Source organism: Pelodiscus sinensis, chromosome 8 (genome assembly GCF_049634645.1).
Source record: "Pelodiscus sinensis isolate JC-2024 chromosome 8, ASM4963464v1, whole genome shotgun sequence".
Taxonomy (NCBI): Eukaryota; Metazoa; Chordata; order Testudines; family Trionychidae; genus Pelodiscus; species Pelodiscus sinensis.
The window spans coordinates 45460854-45482253 of NC_134718.1; the positions used below are offsets into that span (position 1 = coordinate 45460854).

Consider the following 21400-nt stretch of genomic DNA (forward strand, 5'->3'; position numbering starts at 1 on the left):
TGTTCCACAGGACATATTCAAATGGAGGTTCCTTGTAATTACAAAATATCTGATTTATCTTCCACTTGCCTGAAAGGTGGGTTTTTTTCACATGCTTTCTTCACACCTTGAATGACAGTCTTTTCTCAATTCAGTCATACTTTTCTCCCTCAGATATGCAGGTGAAACAGTAAATTGTTAAACAGTTTTTAGGGGAAAACTATAAATGAAGGGTTGTTGAGTCAAAAATAAAATAAAATAATTTTAAATCTTTTCAGTAAAACTCCTTACACTTTGTAGAAATAGGCACTTTTGTAAATACTATCTAAGAGGTAGGCAGATACAAAATACTTACCGCATAATAGATCAGTGGTCCCTAACGTGGTGCCCGCGGGTGCCATGGCACCCGCCGGGGCATTTGTGTGCGCCCGCCGACAACCTAGGCCGGCCCTGCCCCCCGTGAACCTCCCGGGGCATATGCGGGCGCTCAGATGCGCGGCGCTCAAGTGGCACCGGTGCCGGCCCCAGGCGCACGGCTCGGGCAGCGGCGCCGGCCCCAGGCCTACGGCACAAGGCTCTCGGGCAGCCCCAGCCCCGGCCCTGGGGCACATGCCGGCGGCGGCGCCGGATGCAAGGGCATCCCCATCCCCTGGCGTGCCCCCGGACACGCGGCCCCACCCCCCAGGCACCCGGCGCATGAGTGGTCCCAGCCCCGGGCGCCCGAGAGCATCTAAAGGTTGGGGACCACTGTAATAGATGGTATCACATGAATTTTCTTCAAATCTGATAGTCATGAAGTTTAAGGCCAGAAGGGACCACTGATCATCTCCTGATATGTGTACACTGTCATGTTGAAACATAACCATTTATTTACTGCTTCAGAAGGGTAGCCAAGTTAGTCTAACTGGAAAAACTTAAAAAACAACAAATGGTCTTGTAACACCTTAGAGACTTATTAGTCGTCTTAGTCTCTAAGGTGCTGCAAGACTATTCTTTGTTTTTCTAAGTTTTTTTCATTTATTTATTGGACATTTTTCTATTCTTTTTGTACTTCAAAAGCACCTGGAGTTTTTAGAATTCTCTCTTTAGAAAACTAATACATCTCCCATTGATGTCTTTTCATTCACTTCAATGGGTTTTACATCAGGCCCTTATGATCTTGTTCATATCTTTTTGCATTCAGGCTCAGTAATACAAGAATGTACCATTTCAGTCTCAGTCTGTATCTTAGATCATGTAAAAACAGCATCCTAAACTCGAAATAAGGTATGCAATTTGTGCTACGCAAATCTTTTTTGAAATAGCTTATTTTTTGAAATAGCTTATTTCGCACCATTTCAAGCTATCTTTTAACTCTTGTGCATTGAGTTTTACCGGGATGGTGAAATAGTGTGCCCGTAATTTAAAAAAAATATTTTGAAATAATGGGGAGCTTGTGTAGACACGGAGTAGCTATTTTGGGATGACTCCGGTATCCCGGAATAACTGTGCAGTGTAGGTGTACCCGTAGCTACAGAGTGCACAATAAAGAATAGAAAGATGAATTTTATTTCCTCCTCCAAGTAGCATATAAATTATTAGTAATTAAAAACAATGGCTGGTCTGCTGATTCATAGAGATTAGAAGACAAAATGATGAGTGTTACTCTGTACTTGAAAGTATCATACTGTGAAATGTTGTAAAGTTAAAAGAATTTTGATGGCTTATGGATTAGGTAGTTACTGCCACTAGACACTTACTGCTAAGGTCTGGTTATTTCCTTACTGAACAACATATTTGAAAGAGATAAGTGAAAATGCTGTTTTATATGATGCATAATTAACTTATGGAACTCATTGCAAAAGGATATAATTTGGGCTAAAACCTTAACAAGAGTCATAAAAAACATTTAGACATGTGGATCATAAGCACATTCATACTCTTGCATTAGACAGAACAAAATCTGATTTTTAGAAAGGTTATAATCCTCATGCTTCAGAGTTTATACCAGCACTGAGTGATAGTGGTTAATTGCTCTAATAGTAGTGTATGTGATATACCTTGATTTTAGCAAAACTTTTGATATGGTCTTCCATAATATTCTTGTCAGCAAGTTAAAGAAGTCTGGCTTGGATGAGTGGACTATAAGGTGGATAGAAAACTGGCTATATCGTTAGGCTCAACAGATAGTGATCAACGGCTCGATGTCTAGTTGGTAGCCGGTATCAAGTGGAGTTCCCCAGGGGTTAGTCCTGGTGCTGGTTTTTTTCTACCTCTTCATTAATGAGAAGGATAATGAGATAGGTTGCAGCCTCAGTAAGTTTCTGGATATCACAAGGCTGGGTGGGGAGATGTAAATATGCTGGAGGGTGGAGGATTGGACAAATTGGAGGACTGAGCCAAAAGAAATCTGATGAGTTTCAACAAGGACAAGTGAAGAGTCCTGCACTTAGAATGGAAACCCTAGATAAACTATGCCCTGCACTTAGAATGGGGACTAACTGGCTAGGTGGCAGTTCTGTAGCAAAAGATGCAGGGATTGTCATAGGTAAGAAGCTGGATACAAGTCATCAGTGTGCCCTAGTTGCCAAGAAGGCTAACACCAAATTGGACTTCATTAGTAGTGATGTTGAGAGACCTGGGTTTATTTAGTCTGCAGAAGAGAAGAATTAGGGGGGATTTAATAGCAGCCTTCAACTACCTGAAAAGGAGTTTATGGAGCTAGGCTATTATTGCCTTGAGGGAGGTCTTCGTTAGATATTAGGACTATCTATATCTATTTCTATTTCACTAAGAGGGTGGTGGTGAATCATAGAATACTAGGAATGGAAGGGACCTCGAAAGGTCATCGAGTCCAGTCCCCTTCCCTCATGGCAGGACCAAATACTGTCTAGACCATCCCTGATAGACATTTATCTAACCTACTCTTAAATATCTCCACAGATGGAGATTCCACAACCTCCCTGGGCAATTTATTCCAGTGTTTGACCACCTTGACAGTTAGGAACTTTTTCCTAATGCCCAACCTAAACCTCCCTTGCTGCAGTTTAAGCCTATTGCTTCTTGTTCTATCCCCAGAGGCCAAGATGAACAAGTTTTCTCCCTCCTCTTTATGACACCCTTTTAGATATCTGAAAACTGCTATCATGTCCCCCCTCAATCTTCTCTTTTCTAAACTAAACAAACCCAATTCCTTCAGCCTTCCCTCATAGGTCATGTTCTCTAGACCTTTAATCATTCTCGTTGCTCTTCTCTGGACCCTCTCCAATTTCTCTACATCTTTCTTGAAATGCGGTGCCCAGAACTGGACAGAATACTCCAACTGAGGCCTAACCAGCGCAGAGTAGAGCGGAAGAATGACTTCTCGTGTCTTGCTCACAACACATCTGTTAATGCAGCACCGGCATAGTTTATCTAGAGGTTCCAGAATCTCCAGTCATAGAAATTTTTAAGGTCAGGCTTGACAAAGCCCTGGCTGCAATGATTTAGTTAGGTTTGGTCATGCTTGTAGTAAGGGATTGGATTAGGTGACCTCCTGAAGTCTCTTCCAACCCTAATATTCTGTGATTCTTTAGGCAGGTCAGTCTATAGATGTTCAGGATTTCTTTGAAGCACAGTGTACTGGCTACTATCAGAGACAGAAAATGGTGTATACTAATGACTTGTGTGTACCAATTCAGTGTAGTAAATCCTGTGTTCCTAAGACATATGTCAGGTGGAGGGTGATCCAACATTGCAAAGGCACTGTTGACAAATGAGTTAAGATGTGTACCACTCTGAAAAGGTGAGTGGTATCAGAATCAAAACAAAATTTGAGGATGATATAAGGGCCAATAATGCTAAGGACATTTTTAAAACCAGTATCCTATTTACTATAGGCTATGTTGGAGTTCTCCTTAACTCTCAATATGAAATCTGGAGATTCCATCACTTCTAGGAAGGCATGTTGGTCTATCCATACCTGATCAGATGTCCTTGAGGATAATAATCAAATAATAACTAGAGAATTTACTAATATAGCCCCTATGTAATTTGAGGTCTGTACACCAGCAAAACCATAACTGAGGATTTGCATGTGGAAAGAGCCAGGTGCTTATGTAATTTTATCTTTGGGGTTGGCCACATTAGAAACAAGATTTAAAAAATTCCATCCCAAAATCCCTTAATTGTATGATATTTTTGGTGATCCAGTTACATAACCCAAGCCAAGTAAACCAAGACAGGACTGGCAACATCTAGTTACCTCAAGCAACATTATTATGTGGGAATGTATGATGTAGCTCATTGTATTAATCAGTGCAAATGTGTAATACACCATGCCATTAGAAACATTGTTTTGGAGGAGAATAGTTGTAGTTTTCAACTTCCATTGCTTATTAACTGACATAATCACACTCCCAATTAATAATTATTACTGCTAGCATATTAATATTTTAGCTATTATAATAGAATTTATCTTAGCTATGCATAGAAAACAGTATCAGAGCTTGAAGAGGTGTATGAACAAAAACATGAGCACTAATTGTTTTCTTTGTCTTTTTAGGGAACAAAAAATATGTTGCAGCTTCATCAGTGGCCTACAAAGGATTTTCAAAGTAGTGAATCATTAGAAGGTCATTTTCTCCCAGGTATGTATTTAATTTTTACCTTGCAAAAATGAATAGCTCTCGTATTTCTGCGAGATTGTTGCACTATTCTCACAATTTAAAAATATAATTTGAATGTATTTCAAAGGTACTGAAGAGGATCTTACATTAAGAACATCCCTGTATGGGTTATTATTTCACATGTATGCTGATAAAAGTGATTGGGAGACAGGGCTAAAAGTGTTAGATGAAGCTATTCAAGTTCTGCCTCGGACTAAACATAGACTGTAAGTTCATTGATCTCTTTTTTTATTGAGACATTTTAAGCGTCCTCACTCTTGAGAAATAAAATATGGATGCTATTTGAATATATATTTACATTAATAAAGAACTTGCCTTTTTGTTGATAATTTTTATAACAGAAGAGAACATTGTAACTTTTTTCTGCTTCTTGACATGGCTTTTGAGTATCAAAGAAATAATTGATCTTTGACTGCTTCTTATCATTAAAATGCTTATAATGTTTGTGTAGCTCATCACTAAAAAATACCTCCTAGTAGGTACTCTATAACCTTTTGTAATTATTCGATTATGGATCTTACTTTGGTCTGTTTCCTTCTCTTCTAATTACTATCTGAAGACCAGACGTTAAAAGCAAGAAGTTGTGAGAAAAGCTTTTTAGATTTGATGAGTTACAGTTCAAATTACCCATTGAAATGAAGTTGAGCTAAAGATAATAAGGTCTCAGGCAGCTCATTCTTCCCTCTATCTGAATGTATACCTCTAATTTAGATTTTGTGCTCTTTTTGATCTCTGTAATAAAACAATAATATAAAAATGAAATTTTCCCCAGAGGCTGTTATCCTTGCATTTTTCAATGAGAGCTCCATGCATGTTTTAACCTCTTCAGCTCCCCTTTTTATTATTTCTTTGACCTGACTCATATTCATGACACCTGTGTATTTTATATCATTGATATGTTACTTCTCTAAGTAAAACCCTGAAGATAGTGTTGACAAAAAACCACTGTAACTTAACCAGTGAAGATAGTGTCCTATCAGAGGTACATTTCATATTCCTCTGTTAAGTTCTTATGTCTTTTGTATCTGACTTTGGGGTCAGGTCTCTTTATTGGTTACAGTGGAGTCAGCTAAACCTGTTTTGTAAGGGGTTGACTCCTCATATAGCTTATTTAATTATTTAAGTCAAATCTATATTAAAACATTATATTTATCCTTTATTTTATTTAATGACCAAGCTTGTTGAATATCAGCACATATGCTGTCTGGTTGAAGAACATTGTTTGGCTAATACATTAGTAAAATTATATTTGAGTTATTAGTTATTATTCAGTTTGTTTTGCATTAAAATCCATGGCAACATTTATGTCTATATGTGTTGTTTGGGACAAAGCTACAGTTTCACGTGTCTGAATGTCTATTTCATGTTAGATGAATGAGAGAAGAGTGGAGGAATTTGAACTTTCCCAAGATCTAAATCTATTTGGGCTAAAACTCTAAAATTAGAATATAAGCAAGCTAAAGCTCTGATCCTGCAAACGCTTAGAAATGTGTAAAGACTTAAGCCCTGAGCTTAATAATAAAAGTTAAGGCGCTCCCCTGTGTATAATCCCACTATTATCTAAGGATCTTGTTACAGTGCAAAAGCTTACTTATGTGCATCTTTGCAGGATTAGGGTCTAACTTATTTTCTAACATTAAATTTTTCAAATATCCAGAGGAGCAGGTAATTTGATTTAACTATAAAAGAAAGATGAGTAATGAAATGCAGTTACCTTCACAACTGTAATGCATCATTGGATTCAGTGCATAATTTTACAGGCAAGAAACTGATTAATTTCTAAACCTTTTTTTTTAGTCTAATTTTCAAACATATGGTAATAGTGAAGGCAAGACTTGGACGTAACTTTACAATGGACATTCAGAAATTCAAGGATGAAAGTGAGAACTATTTATCCCATATGTGGCATCGTCTGGCACCAATCTCCAAAGGCATTGTTGGGCAGTTAACCTGTTATCACAATGCTATTGAAGCTTTACAGGTTTCTATGTTGTTAATTTTAATAGATTCTTAAGAGAATATATTTTAAGTGCATAGTTTGAAAGTATGCAGGTATGTGCCTATATTTTTAAAGGTAGTTTGTGAAGCAGTAATCTAAGAGGTATTCAGACATCCTTGCATAAAGCAAGTAATACAAAGTTTGTCTTTAGTTAATTTAAACTTTGAAAGGACAGTTCTCAAAAAACACCACTTGAATTGTGTGTATAAATGGAAAAAGTGAGCATCTTACATGAATAAAATGCATACCATGTAAAGATAATCAAATACATATCCTAAAAGATAATTCTGCATCAACCTGCTTCTGCAGATCATCATTTAAGGACTAATCCAAAATCTTTTGAAGTTATTAGGAAGATTCCACTTGACTTCCATAGATTTGGATGAGGCTGTTGATGAGAGAGTATGCGAAGCTCACAAGCCACGTAACCTTAGTAGAAGTAAAAACCTATTCAGGAATACCTGTATTGCCCACCCTCCAGAGCTAAATCATTTGTAGCAAAGTGGATCAAACATTCATTGGAAAAGTATGCATAGATGTTGCCAAAACTGTGGCCAAAGGCATTGTGACACTACCACTGGCAATATCCTGGTCAGAACCAGACTTAATACCAATCCAGAAGATTTTTTTTTTACGTAACTTTGTTTCTTTGAATGTCTCCATCATTCTAGAACAGGGGTGGGCAATAATATTCCAGGGGGGCAACTTCATGAATTTTAGTACGGGTCGTGGATCGGCTCCAGGCTTCCCAGAAGGGGAGGGGGCACTGGCAGAAGGGGTGAGTCTGAGGGCTACAGAGAGTGAGTGCAAGAGATCCTTTGTGTGTGAGAGACAGACTTGAGTGAGTGTGTCTTTAACAGTGATTGTGTGTGTAAGGCACAGACTGGGAGTGTGTGAAAGTGACAGAGTGTGTGAGTACTGGCTGCTGCTGGATAAGTTTCTGAGAGATGTGCTGTCTCTTTAATGGAAATTTGTCCTGCTCTGTTGTCTTTGCTCTCCCCCACTCTTTACTCATCTGAGTCACTTACCATTCATGCTTCAGATTGGAGCAGCTCGGCTGTGTGTTTCCCTTTCCCTGACCACTGCTCTGCAGAGATGGGGGGGGGGAGGGGGCAAGGGCAAGGGAACATCCTGACTTCAGCACTCCTCTCCCCCTTCCACACCCTCTCCCCACTCTGCACAGCTAGCAGGAGAATTCTGGGAGCAGCTCAGCTGCAGGATGGAGTAAGGTGGGGGAGGGACAGCTGAACACTTGCTGCCAGCTATAAGTATGCATGCTCTGCTAAACAGCTGCGCGGGCCTGAGAGAAATGCTTGGTGACCCGGATCTGGCCCTTGGGTCTGATTTTGCCCACCCATGTTCTAGAATTACATATAAGTGTAAACCATTAGCAACATCTGATGGTGCTCAGCTGATGAAGTGGGTTTTGCCCAAGAAAGTTCATGATACTATATATTTTTGTTAGTCTGTAATAGGGATGTAATAGTGTAGTCAACTAAACGATTTACCAATAAGCAGGTGCTTATCAATTATCATTACTGGCTACACGGATCCCCCTTTCCCCCTCAGCACTACAAGTATATATTTTTAATGGGATGGGGCGACAGACTGTTCAATCCTGGGCTTCTCACTGCAACTCTGAATTATTAGTGGACTGGGTAGCCAGCAGACAGGCAGGCTGCTTCAGTCCTAGCTTGTGCCAAATCCCAGCATTACGTCCCCCCCACTGCATCTCTGCATTATTAGTGGACTGGTATAGGGATGTTAAAATGAGGCTAATTTATTAATCGAGTAGTTAATAGAATTTTTATCAACTCCTTGATTAGTCAGTCCGGTTCAGTCCCGGCTCATGCCAGTTCTGGGATGAAAACCTCACTGTGGCTCTGTAATTTAAAAGGCAGTAGGAGTCGGGGGGAGGGAGGGTGCAGGCCACCCAGGTCCTACCGCCTACTGCTAAGCCTCAGCAGGGTTTGGACCTGGACCCAGCATGAGCTGGGACTGAGCCGGGCTGCCTGCCTAGCTGGGCTGGTTGCAGATAAGGCTGCTTCATGGCAGCCTCCCCTGGTCCCTCTCCCCACACTGCTACCTCTCATAGGGTATGTCTACACTACCACCCTAGTTCGAACTAGGGTGGTAATGTAGGCAACCGGAGTTGCAAATGAAGCCCGGGATTTGAATTTCCCGGGCTTCATTTGCATATTGCCGGGCGCCGCCATTTTTAAATGTCCACTAGTGCAGACTCCGTGCCCCGCGGCTACACGCGGCATGGACTAGGTAGTTCGGATTAGGCTTCCTATTCCGAACTACCGTTACTCCTCGGAACGAGTAACGGTAGTTCGGAATAGGAAGCCTAATCCGAACTACCTAGTCCGTGCCGCGTGTAGCCGCGGGGCACGGAGTCTGCACTAGCGGACATTTAAAAATGGCGGCGCCCGGCAATATGCAAATGAAGCCCGGGAAATTCAAATCCCGGGCTTCATTTGCAACTCCGGTTGCCTACATTACCACCCTAGTTCGAACTAGGGTGGTAGTGTAGACATACCCATAGAGGCAGCAGCATGGTGTGGGTAAGGCAGCAGTGTGGAGATGGTGCTGGGGGGAATGTATTTTAACCTGTCTCCCCACATCCCCAGCTCCTGCTTTCCTCCCCCTGAACCCCACTGCCTCTGGTACAGAGGTAGCAAGGCAGGGGTCAGGAAGCAAGTAAGCCTAGGCTTATCGGTTAGTCAACTAGCTGACTACTCACTTATATCCCTAGACTGAGGAGCTGATGCATAGGCAGGCTGGCTCAGTCCCAGCTAGCACCAGGTACTAGCACAAACCCCTGCTGCAGCTCTGGTGAGCTCAGTCCACTAGCAATGCAGAGCCACAGCAGGGGTTATGCTGAGACGCGGCACAAGCTGGCACTGAGCCAGCCTGCCTGCGCACGGGCTCCCTAGTCCCCTAATAATGCAGAGCCACAGTGGGGTTGGTGCTGGGACATGACGCAAGCTGGGACTGAGCCAGCTTCTCTGTGCACCAGCTACCCACTCCACTAACAGTGCAGAACTGCATCGGGAGGTTATGCTGGGACCCGGCGTGAGCCGGAACTGAGGCAGCATGCCTGCGAGCTGGCTCCCCAGTCCCTTAATAATGCAGAGCCACAGCAGGGTTGGGCCTGGGACCCGGTGTGAGCAGGGACTGAGTGCTTTCACTGCTAACCCTTATTGATTAATCATGTAATCAACAACATTTTTGTCAACTACATGTTTAATGAATTACACACTTCTTAACATCCCCAGTCTGTAAGGTGCCACAGGATTACTCTTTGTCATTACCTGCATGTTCATTTAGCATTGTTTTTCATCATAGTTTAAAATAGTTCAATTTAATAGAAAGAATAAATGTTTTCAAATTATTTTGTAAATTTGTTAATTTAGTGCAGGTTATTTTTCACAACTTTTAAATTACTTTTCTGGTGGAAAATCAAGTGGATGTAGCTTAAGTCTTGGAAATCTGTGTCAACACATTTGAACTGCTGCCTGATCTCTTTCAAAGAGGAAAAAGCTGAACAGTAACTAAGGGTACGTCTACACTACAGCACTAGTTCGAACTAACTTAGTTCGAATTAGTTAATTCGAACTAAGCTAGTTCGAACTAACGCATCTAGAACTAAAAACTAGTTCGAACTAGCGTTTTGCTAGTTCGAACTAGTAAGTCCACATTGAGTGGACTCTGAACAGGGCTTAATGATGGCCGGAAGCAGTGCCGGCAGGGCATAAAAGGAGGACTTAGAGCATGGAGATACTGTCTCAGGCTAGCCGAGGGCTGCGCTTAAAGGGTCCCAACCCCCACCCCGGACACACAGTTCTAAGGGGTGCCCCGCTTGCAAAGAAGTTCTGGCTTGGAGTGCCCTGAGTGCCCACACTGGGCACATCACACCACTCGGCCATCAGCCCGGCTGCACTTGCCGCAGGCTGCCATCTGGGGAGAGGGAGTAATTGGGGGGCTGCAGGAGAGCTTCCACCCCCAGAAGCCCGCAGAGCCAGCCCAGTCCTCCCCATCGGGGGCTCGTACCCCATTCCTCCCTCACCTCCTTCCACTTGCCCTTCCCTAGCCCCCCTTCTTATTGATGTACAAAATAAAGATAACGTTTCTTCCAACATTGACTCTGTCTTTATTGAAAAAAACTGGGGGAGACTGGGAAAAGGAGGTGGGAGAGGGGAAGAGAAAGGCTGGGAGAGGGGAGGGCAACTAACATGATCAGGGGTTGGGAACAGGTCCCAGATGAAGAGAGGCTACAGAGACTGGGACTGTTCAGCTTAGAAAAGAGGAGACGGAGGGGGGACAGGATAGAGGTCTCTAAAAGCAGGGGTTGGGTGGAGAGGGTGCATTCAGAAAAGTTCTTCATGAGTTCCCATAAAGAAGGACTAGAGGACACCAAAGGAAAGGACTGGGTAGCAGGCTTGAAACTAGTAAGAGAAAGTTGTTCTTCTTCCCAAAGCAAATAGTTAACCTGTGGAACTCCTTGCTGCAGGAGGCTGTGAAGGCTACAACTAGAACAGAGTTGAAAGGGAAGTGAGATCAAGTCATGGAGGTTGGGTCCATGGAGTCCTATTAGCCAGAGGGTAGGAGTGGTGTCCCTGCCCAAAGTTTGTGGAAGGCTGGAGAGGGATGGCACGAGACAAATGGCTTGGTCATTGTCTTCGGTCCATCCCCTCCAGGGTCCCTAGGGTTGGCCGCTGTCGGCAGACAGGCTACTGGGCTAGATGGACCTTTGGTCTGACCCAGGACGGCCATTGTAAGCTCAGGGCTCAGGGTCGGGGGTCTCAGTGGACCCCCTTGATTTTCATGCACACCTGGTCCTGGGTGGCCAGGCTGGCAGCTCTCCTGCCCTAGCCGGCCACTTTCCTGTGCCTAGTGCGGAGGTCGTGGACGAGGTCCACGATGTCCGCACTAGCCCAGGAAGGTGCCCGCCTCTTGCGGTCCAGGGCAAGCTCCCGGGAGCCGCCAGCCTGGTCCCGGCAAGAGGGGGTGGGCTGGGGGGCATCGGGTGGGTGGCTCTGTGCCGTGCCAGGTGCAGGGTCTGCTGGCTGGGTGCTGGCAGGCTTGCACCTGGCACGGGCACCGTAGCCAGCCCGTGCCCCTTTAAGGGGTCCGGGGCCGGGAGGGGGGCATAGAGTTTCCCTGGTGTTGGCCAGAGTGGCCACCAGGGAAACCTGGGGAGGGCTAGCCTCCCACTAGTTCGAACTAAAGGGCTACACAGCCCTTAGTTCGAACTAGCTAGTTCGAACTAGGCGTTAGTCCTCGTAAAATGAGGTTTACCTAGTTCGAACTAAGCGCTCCGCTAGTTCGATTCAAATTCGAACTAGCGAAGCGCTAGTGTAGCGCATAGGAAAGTTAGTTCGAACTAACGTCCGTTAGTTCGAACTAACTTTCTAGTGTAGACATACCCTAACTGATGGAAACTTTAATAAAAGAAAAGAAATTTAACTAACACTGGGTTTTTTACCATCTCTGTTAGACATTTTCACTGATTAGGTAGTGTAAATTAATTTTTTGCTACGTATTTAAAATTAATGTTTTGCTTTCAGAAAACTAATGATAAATCTATATAGATCTTAATATCAGTAATTTGATGTTACAAACTACAATGAGCAGGGCTGACAGCCTCTGTGGGCCCCAGGGCAAGGAGGAGTCGGCTCCGCAACCCTGGAACTGGCAGGGGTAAAAGATGAAAGCAGTCAACATTTAGCACCGTCCAGACCGCGGGTAAACCCCTCCCCCCCCCCCCCCCGGGCCATTAGAGCCATGCAGAGCAGTACTTCCATGGCAGTTGAAAGGATCCCAGTGCTCCAGCCACCCTTTGCCCTCTTTATCCAGGCCCCAGGGCAATTGCCCATTTGTCCCCTTGCTCCCCACCATCAGCAGGCCTGACTAAAATATATGACCTAAATCATACTGTCTTTTCTATAGAAACAAGAAAGTGAGTGGCAGAAAGTTGACTATCTAATGGAATTTGCAGAATGGCTATACTGCAATCAGTTTCCTCTTAATGGTGTTATTAAACATCTGGACTGGGCAATAGATATCTTGCTACATATGAAACTTGACATAGGACCTTTTGAGGAAGAAGGTATGTAATTGATGTACTTATCCTTCAAAATAATTTTAGTACATGAATTTTTCTACCTTTGAGATCAAGGGTCAGCAATGTACGTCACACACACCATAAGTGGTACGCAGGATGATTCTGGGTGGTGTATGGCTGTCTCCTAGGTGGTCTGTGGCTCAAGTGAAGCACCCACACACCCAGCGGGGAGTCTGCGCTGCAGCTCAAACCCTGTGGTCACCGTGCAGCATGGCATAGGGGCTGGGCAAGCAGAGCAGGCGGCTTGGCCTTGTGCTGTGCACCGCATCCTTGGGACTTCCCCTGCCTGGCCTAGTCATGCAGCTCCCGGAAGCTAAGGGGTTAACACCCTCCTTTCCCTACTATAGGCTCTGCCTCCTGCTCCAAGAGGGGGTGGGGCTGGGGCTGGGGCTGCTCTGTAGATTGGGGTGGCTCATCTGTAGGGTTGCCAAGTGTCCGGTTTTCTATTGGCCAGTCCAGTATTTGCACCCTTTGTCCAATAGCAAAATTCAGAAAATACCGGACATGTGCAATGTCCGGTATTTTCTGAATTTCCGGCTGGGTGCCGGACGGAAGTGTGGCAGGGCCGGGGGAGCGATTGGGAGGTGGGGCTGCGATTGATGCTGGGAGCTCTGTGGTTGCATGCAAAAGCTGGACGGGGTGGGGTGGGGGAGGGGGAGTGGCTGGGACTCCCGGCCACTCCTCCCACCCAGCTTCTGCACCCAACCAGAGGCTCCCAGCGCCAATCAGGGCCCCGCCTCCCAGCAGGGAGCCTCTGGTTGCGTGCAGAAGACAGGCGGGGGGAGCAGCTCCCAGCCACTCCCCCCACCCGGCTTCTACTAGCAACTAAAGGAAGTGCCTGCCGGGTGCGCGGCCTGTTGAACTCCAGCTGCGGCCAGTGACTGCACCGCCCCCCCCCACTAGCTTTGCTTTCTGCCCCCTTCCTCCAGCCCCCCTCCTCCTATCCAGCCCCCCTGGACCCCGATCCTTGCAGGAGGAATAACGGTAGTTCGAATTAGGAGCTTTAATTCGAACTACCTAGTCCGTGCTGCCGATAGCCGCGGGCAGGTAGTTCGAACTACGAGGCATTTAAAAATGGCGGCACCCGGGAACATGCAAATAAAGCCCAGGATATTTAAATCCTGGGCTTCATTTGCAAGTTTGAATACCTACATTAGCCACCCTCATTCGAACTAGGGTGGGAGTGTAGACATACCCTTATGTAGTGCATGTTTCTTCATCTGGAAAAAGGCTTAAAAGGAAGTCAAAATAAAAGCCTGAGTTCCTTCACTTAAGGCAGAGGTGGGGAACCTCATGCCCAGGGGGCGGATGTGGCCCCTGAGGCTTAGGGATCCCCACACTTGGGAGGCTGCACTGGCACTCCAGCTCCCCTGACACTCACCCACGGGGCTGGATCATACAAAATCTACTAGCCTGGGACCCCTAGACTCTGGTGTGTGAGGGGAATGTGAGGAGTGTCTGTTTCCTTCTCAGTCATAGGCTTCTCACTTTGCTTCTCACTTGTGTGAGGACCCCAACTGATTTTTTTATGGGTCGGCAGCCCCTGACCCAAAAAAGGTTCCCCATCCCTGACTTAAGGCCTGCTTCAAAACTTAGTGAAGTCAGTAATTTTAGAGACCTGTGTATCAGGCCTTTAAACAAATCAAAGAAGAAATGAAATAGGCTAACAAAAATAGATGCAAAATATTCTCAAAAACCATGTAACAGGTTGTATCCATTTTAAATTTTGAAAATATAGAACAAGGAGAAGATGATCAAATTATGAAATTACTAAAATTGTCCCCACCACTGCAGGGGAATATAGATATTTTTGTTAAAATCTCAGATCCAACAATAGAGCAACATTTTTTAAAGAGCCAGAAGATTAGAACAAAAGATTAAAATATCCACCCTATGGACTGCTTTAACAACACACACATAGATGAGGATGATCTTCTTTGCTTTGTCATTGCTTAGAGTTCATTTAAGTACATTGTTATGTCTTTAATCATAATTGAAACTATGCTGGCAGTAATATTAGTCTACCATTATCAGGTCATTTTTGGGAAGTAGGATTTCTATTTTTTTTAAAATAATGTCATCTTGCTTTCGGTAGATTCCTTTTCATTTCCACCTCAGAAATTCAACTTTAAATAAGACTTGAAATATTCAATGTCAGACCATTGACATTGCTTTTGTTGTGTTTTTAACAGAGAAAAACATTAAACAAGAAATACCATCTCCAGCAAAGCTAAAGGTAGACTTTGGAGTAAATGTTACAGTTACCCAAACTGCTAATGAAGATTTAAGAAACATAAGGCAGTTGGAAATGTTGTTTAGAGCGCATACTTTAATGGCTATAATTTCTGGCCATAGTTCACCTTTTCATCAGCAAAACTGTTTGATGGCTTATGCTTACATCATTCGTATCTGGCAGGTGAGGTCACATATACCAATCACATTTAATATATCTAATATATAAATGTATGAATATATAGTAAGACAGTATTTTGTTATTGTAACTGTTTTACTATAATTTATCCAATTTTACAGTATTATGAAGATATAGTTTTACAATTTCTAAGCTTTAAACTAAAATATTTTCACAAGAAACAAGAGAGGACCTCTGTGTAGTTCAAGTTCTTCCAACAACTATATGAGAGAGAGGCAGTGCTCAGTTAAAACCATTATTTTCTATTGTTATATATATTCTTTGGAGTTTAGAGATCCACTTTTTCCCAATGGTTTCTAAACTTTACCGTTTAAATTGTTAAGGTAAAATAAGAATTACAATTGGTGATTTACAGTATTCACAATACTATTGCTGTAGAACAGTAATTACAGATAGGTAGTGGCTTAGATCAGTGTTGCTGACAGTGTTCCACAAAATCGCTTTCAGAAACACATTAACTGGTCGCCCCAGTTTGTTTGTTTACTGGCGCCACGGCCACGGAGCCTGACGGCTCCCTTTGGCTCCATTTCATCCTTTGCAGCCAAGGTGAGATGTGGGAAGCGGATGCTGCTTCCCGCAGCTCCCCTTGGCTGCAAAAGATGAAACGGAGCCAAAGGGGGCCGTGAGGCTCCGTGGCCGTGGCGCCAGTAAATAAACAAACTGGGGCGACCAGTTAATGTGTTTCTGAAAGCGATTTCACGGAACTCTTTCAGAAACACTGGCTTATATTGTTTCAAGGCGTATGTCTTTTAACTTAAAGGAATTGTTTGACTTAACTCAATTCATATGGTTTATTTAACTATCAATTAAATTTTGTAATGAAACCATAACACTAACATTCACTGAGAATTGTTAATTCTTGAAATTAATCACATCCGGCTGTTCTGCAGCATTTCAGAGCAAATTAAATGAACCTCATTAAATGTTGTGTTTTCTCATTGATGTGATTGCCTAATTTCTAGGGACATTTAGAGCAAACATAAGGACTATTAGTGCATGTTAATTTTGTTAAAATGTATTTAAATCTTTGAAATGTACTTTGATCTCAGTATATGCCATATGCCACCGTAAGTGCCACCTGAGTAGTGTAAGAGATCTGCAAAGTGAAGCTGGTATCCAAATCATTATGTTCCAGGTTATAATATTGTTTTTCCGGTGATTACAAATGCTGGTAATTGCTCAGAAAAAGAACTGCCTGAGACAAATTAAAGAGTCCATTTGTGGCTTGTGAACTTCATTCTGACTATTTTTGTTATAGATTGGCATTATTGTGAGCTTCAAACTTTCTATATAAGGCATATTATGATTAAAAGTAAGTAGTTTATAAGGAGATGCAGGAAAGCTTGTTAGCATGTGTGATGTGAGGCCTGTTTGGGATTAAAAATAGAGCAGATTTGATTGAAGATGAGTGATAAGCGCATGTTGAAGTATTTTGAAGTCTTTTGAACTGTTTTGGGATGCTTATTCTCATTTCCAGGTGAAACTGTAGAATCTTAAGGCTCTTTAGTCACTATCTTAAGACTCTTTAATATCTATCTGTTAGGCAATGGAGTAATTTCTGAAAGCTTAAATAAAACCATGAAACAGATGCCTTTAAAAAAACACATGGTAAAGACCCAGTGTGAGATCTTGATAGGAACGTATAGCCAGTGTGCTCATTTTAGTCCACATATTCATATGGGATATTGATCACCTCTAACCGAAATTATTGCTCAAACATCCTACAAGTTGAACCTCCCTGGTCTGGCACCCTTAGGACCTGACTGATCCCAGATCAGGGAATTTGCCAGACCAGGGGAGGTAAGTGGACTAAGAGCTCCACTTTTTCCATGGCCACACTGGGCTCTGCTGCCCCATGGCAGGGCCTCTGCTGCCATCTGGGGGCCTGCTTTTGCCCCAAGGTTCTGCTGCCACAGGGGGTGACGGTATGCTTTGCGCTCCCCCAACAGCTCCCAGATCTCCATGTTCTGCCTGGCAGTGCCGCTGCTCCTCTTGACTCCCTTGTCTGGCAATACTTGACATCTTGATGATATCAGACCAGAGGTGTTGCTGGATCATGGGTGTTGCCAGAATAGGGAAGTCCAGACTATGGAGTTTCAACCTGTACCAAATTACTATCCTAATTATACTTCATACAAGAGTTAATGTAGTATATCATATGCTACACTACACTTTTGCAATAGGGTAGACCTGGAGAAACATATTATACCTGTCTTTCACATGAACACAGGTTCCCAGTTCATGGTGGTTGTAAAGTCCTAAATTATCTAGATATTTATGTCAAAGACTGTCACTTTCCATACCCCAACTGAATAACTGTGTTCAACAATAATACTTGAGCTGTTTAAGTTGCTATGGTGACTAATGCCTCCATAAACACTTATAGAAATATAATGTGAAGATTCTAGGAGCCCTTGAAATTTTCTGTCTCCGGGAGAGTGGGCTTAAATCACCATAATGGAGTGTGATTCTGTTTTGAGTAGCTAAGGACAGTACTTTAAAATAAAATAATTGTAATTCTTTTTTGTCTAGGTTTCATTGTCTGCAGCAGGATCTATTATAAAAACATTACCAAAATCCTCACCATCTACTGCTTCCCAGAATGCACAGTCAGCCACACCTAAGAAAGATAAAGGCAAAAAGGATGCAAAACAAGTAAAGCACTCCTCTTTATGGAAAATTTTTATATAGCTTTACTTCACTAAATGATGTTTCTGAGATTAGTTTTTCAAGTGTAACATTATAGAAATTGGTATTACAGTGCCCCTGTCTGAGGGTCATTCATGTCTGTGAGAGAGAACTTCTGAGTCCATGTACTAGATATGCAAAGTTAAGAATGTGGGATCTGCAGAAGATTTCAGTTTACTGATAATTTTTCTTCTCTTTTTATCCTCTTATTTACATTTCTTTGGGCAAAATCCACCACGTGCTGCTTTCCAAAATCCACAGTCAAGCACCCATAAAAAAGACCAAGCCCAAAAGGAGGCCAAACTGGTATCTATCTTTTTCTCTCTTTGAAAGTTATGTTTAAGTAAATTTGTACTGCCTATAGAAAAATACATTTCTCTTTTAGGAGAAGCCTAAACGAAAAGGACCAGTTGAAGCATTACCAGTGAGTGTGGAGGAATGGGCTACCTATGACTGTCCTGATGAAGTTAGAGATGCTTTTAAACAAGAAACAAGCTGTTATGTTATTAACCGGGATAATATTCTGGTACCTGTAAGTAAACTTTGAAAATCATTGTTCTACTTTAGGAAAATAAACACTGAGACCAGTCCCAGACATTAGTTTTTGTATGTATATAGTCAGTGCTCTTTGCAGACAGTTTTTAAAAAGATTTTTCTCTTTCTCTTGTCTCCTTTTATATTATGAAAATACAATTTCCAATTCCATAATTACCATATTCTGAAAAGGCTCAAAAGGGCTAACACAATTCTTTTTACTTTGTTGGTGTTCTAACATTATGTTAAACTTTACATGGTGTTAGATTTTGTGCCATTTGATTTTTTTGTTTAGTTCTGTGTTTCTTTTAATCAAATATTAAGTAAACGATCTGTAGTTAAAATTCCTTCATGTCCTTTGGACAAGTGGGTAAGGTCCTACTTCCTATGGACTCCACCAGCCCTTGGGGTCCTGTTGCCTGCTAGGCTTGTCAGTTGGGCAAGGTGAGTGAGGTCCCACACCTCTGGGCTCCACCAGGCCTCGGGTCCCACTGGCCCACCAGCCCTAGGATCCCACCGCCAGACCAGGGCTCTGTAGCTGCTTCCATTTGTGGTGCCAGCTTGGGGTGGTGAGGGTTGCCAACCTCCTAGATTGGACAGATCAGACACCATTTGTAGCAATAGTCTGATCCATCCATTCCAAAAGAGTTGGCAACTCATCTCAACAGCTCCAGAAGCAGGGGGGATGGGATGACAGGGAGTGCAGCTCTGCACATCCAGCCCAAAAATGGTTTCAGCACCACTGGTAAGATGTCCTGGGAATCTTGTATTATCACGTATTATTTTCCCATTTTTTCTCCAAAACCACATCAGACTTGTCAAGAAACCATGTTCCATTCCATGAATCATGGCAACAACTTGCAGAGTCAGAAAGGGTCACATGCCCCTCCTCAAACACTGGGGTTGGGGGCAAAGGGCCAGTAGCTAGAGACAAAAAGGAAGAGACCAGGCCAAACCCTCTCCCCTTCCAGCTGCTTCACTTTCCTGATCTCAGCAGCCTCCAGCTTTATTGTCTGTCTTGGACTCCAGGCAGGAAGCATATCAGAGGCTGCCTGGGAGAGTTCACTAAGGGATCCTCAGAGGGAGTAGAAATGGTGGCACAGCAGGAAGACAGAGCATGTTCCCCCCTCCCCCTCCATGCCAGGTATTGTGGGATAGGGAAAGGACGGGGAGAGCACAGGGGTCCCAAAGTGGAGAGCGGGGCAGAAATGAGTCATATGTTGGGTCATGTGGAGGTTAGATTCCCCCGTTAGCTGGTGCCCCCCTTTATGTTCCTCTCCACTACTCACCTCTGCCCTAGATGGTAGAAGAGCTTTAGCTTTTTACTTAGATAGGACCATTATCTTTAGAAGATCTCTTTGACCATTTGTCTCCATTGTGGACAGAAATAAGAGCTTGGTTATTTTAAAATCGAGGTTATTAAAGTGGATACCTGGATGTATTAAGATCTGTTATGGCCAAGCTCAGCTTCAGTCCCCTACAAGAATGATAGCACATTCCACTAGAGAACTTTCTGCTTTTATAGCCTGACATAAGTATGTATTGATTGCTGACAACTCTAGAGCAGCAACTTGGTCCTCTTGCTTATCTTTTCTAGTCATTGGTGCCTGCTGTCAGCACTGCAGTTCTCTCCTTTGGACTCTGCTCTGAACCTTGCACTTCCTTTTGGGGGTATTGCTTGGGAATCACCTGCAGTGGTGCATTCACAGGGAGATTTCTTAAAGAAGCAGAAGTAACTAGTGTTCCCTCTCATTTTTCCCACCCCTGAGCAGAATAACTGTTTTATGTCCACCTGTGTGGAGGTGATGTGCAATGCATCACCTTTATATTGGTGCAAAGCGCAAAATTCATGTGGCATGGGTGTGGTCAAAGGATTCTGAGTATCGTGGGGATCAGGCCTGAGATAAAAGTTGGAGTGCAGAAATGTGAGGGCCCCATCAGGGGGTGTGAGCTCTGGACAGGTTTAGGGATGAGGCATTCAGGGTGCAGGAGGGGATGCCAGGCTGGAGGCAAAGGACTTGGAATACATGAGGGAGGTGTGGATTGAGGCAGGGATATAGGGTGCAGGATGGGGTGAGAGCTCTGGGATGGACCCAGAAATGAGGGGTTTGAGATGCAAGGTTTGGAAAGGGGCTCAGGCCTGGAGGTTTCAGTCCAGGAGAAAGTACAGGCTATGGGCTGGGGGTTAGGGTGCAGGAGGGGGTACATACTCTAGACTGGGAATGTGGACTTTGGAGTGGGACTAGGAATAAGGAGTTTGGGAAGCAAGAGGGGCTCAGACATGGGGATTTTGGTGCAGGAGAGAGTGCAGGCTCTGGACAGAGGGTGTGGACTATGCGGTGGGGTTAGGGATGAAGAGATTGGGGTGCAAGAGATGGCTCTGAGATGGGGAGCTCTGTGTGGGGTACAGAGATGGGTCTCAGGCTCATCAGCACTAAAGCAGTCTGCCTGTTTCCTGCCTGCCCTTGGGCATCATGCTGCACCCCAGAAGCAGCCAACATGTCTGGTTCCGGGGGTGGAGGGACATGAGGCTCTGCAGCGCACGATGTGTGCTGATCTCAACTGCAGGGTGAAGGCAATGCACAGAGTCCTGTGGCCCCCCAACTAAGACCTAGACCTACTATGCTAGCCACTTCCCTACCGTCCCCAATACAGAACTGCCCCTGCTGCAGCAGCTCCCTGCTGTGGCCACTGGAAAGGGACACCTTCCCTCTGGCCATGGTAGCTTCAGGTTTTAGGAAGAGGTAACCCTGAGCCCCTGAAAGGGCTTAATGGGAAGCTTTGTGGCCACACAGCTTACAGGGAACTTAGAATATTATTCATCTTGTGCAGTAACTAAAATTCTTCAAGATGCATGTCCCTTTGAGCACTTCGCTTCCTTCCCTCCCCACTGCTGTTATGAGACTTTGCTATAGAGGAGGAACTGAGAATAGCCCACCTACACAACCCCTTGTAGCCTCAGTGTGGGTCACAATGATGTATCGGGTGCTTGC

At 43.8% G+C, this 21400-nt stretch overlaps 1 protein-coding gene across 11 annotated transcripts in view; it reads left to right on the plus strand.

Moving 5' to 3' along the window:
- The window catches only part of CFAP46 (cilia and flagella associated protein 46), a 213819-nt gene that overhangs the window by 88323 nt on the left and 104096 nt on the right, over nt 1–21400 (plus strand). For 9 of the 11 annotated variants that reach the window (XR_012905646.1, XM_075935219.1, XM_075935218.1 and 6 more), the window contains 8 exons: nt 4502–4586; nt 4693–4831; nt 6423–6606; nt 12580–12739; nt 14947–15170; nt 17718–17840; nt 18135–18179; nt 18259–18405. Coding sequence is in view for 10 of the 11 variants with exons in the window: in XM_075935219.1 (XP_075791334.1) it covers nt 4502–4586; nt 4693–4831; nt 6423–6606; nt 12580–12739; nt 14947–15170; nt 17718–17840; nt 18135–18179; nt 18259–18405 (1107 nt within the window). In the remaining variant the exon portion in view is untranslated. The remainder of the gene's footprint in view (nt 1–4501; nt 4587–4692; nt 4832–6422; nt 6607–12579; nt 12740–14946; nt 15171–17717; nt 17841–18134; nt 18180–18258; nt 18406–21400) is intronic. The other 2 variants (XM_075935225.1, XM_075935221.1) reach the window with 2 other exon arrangements.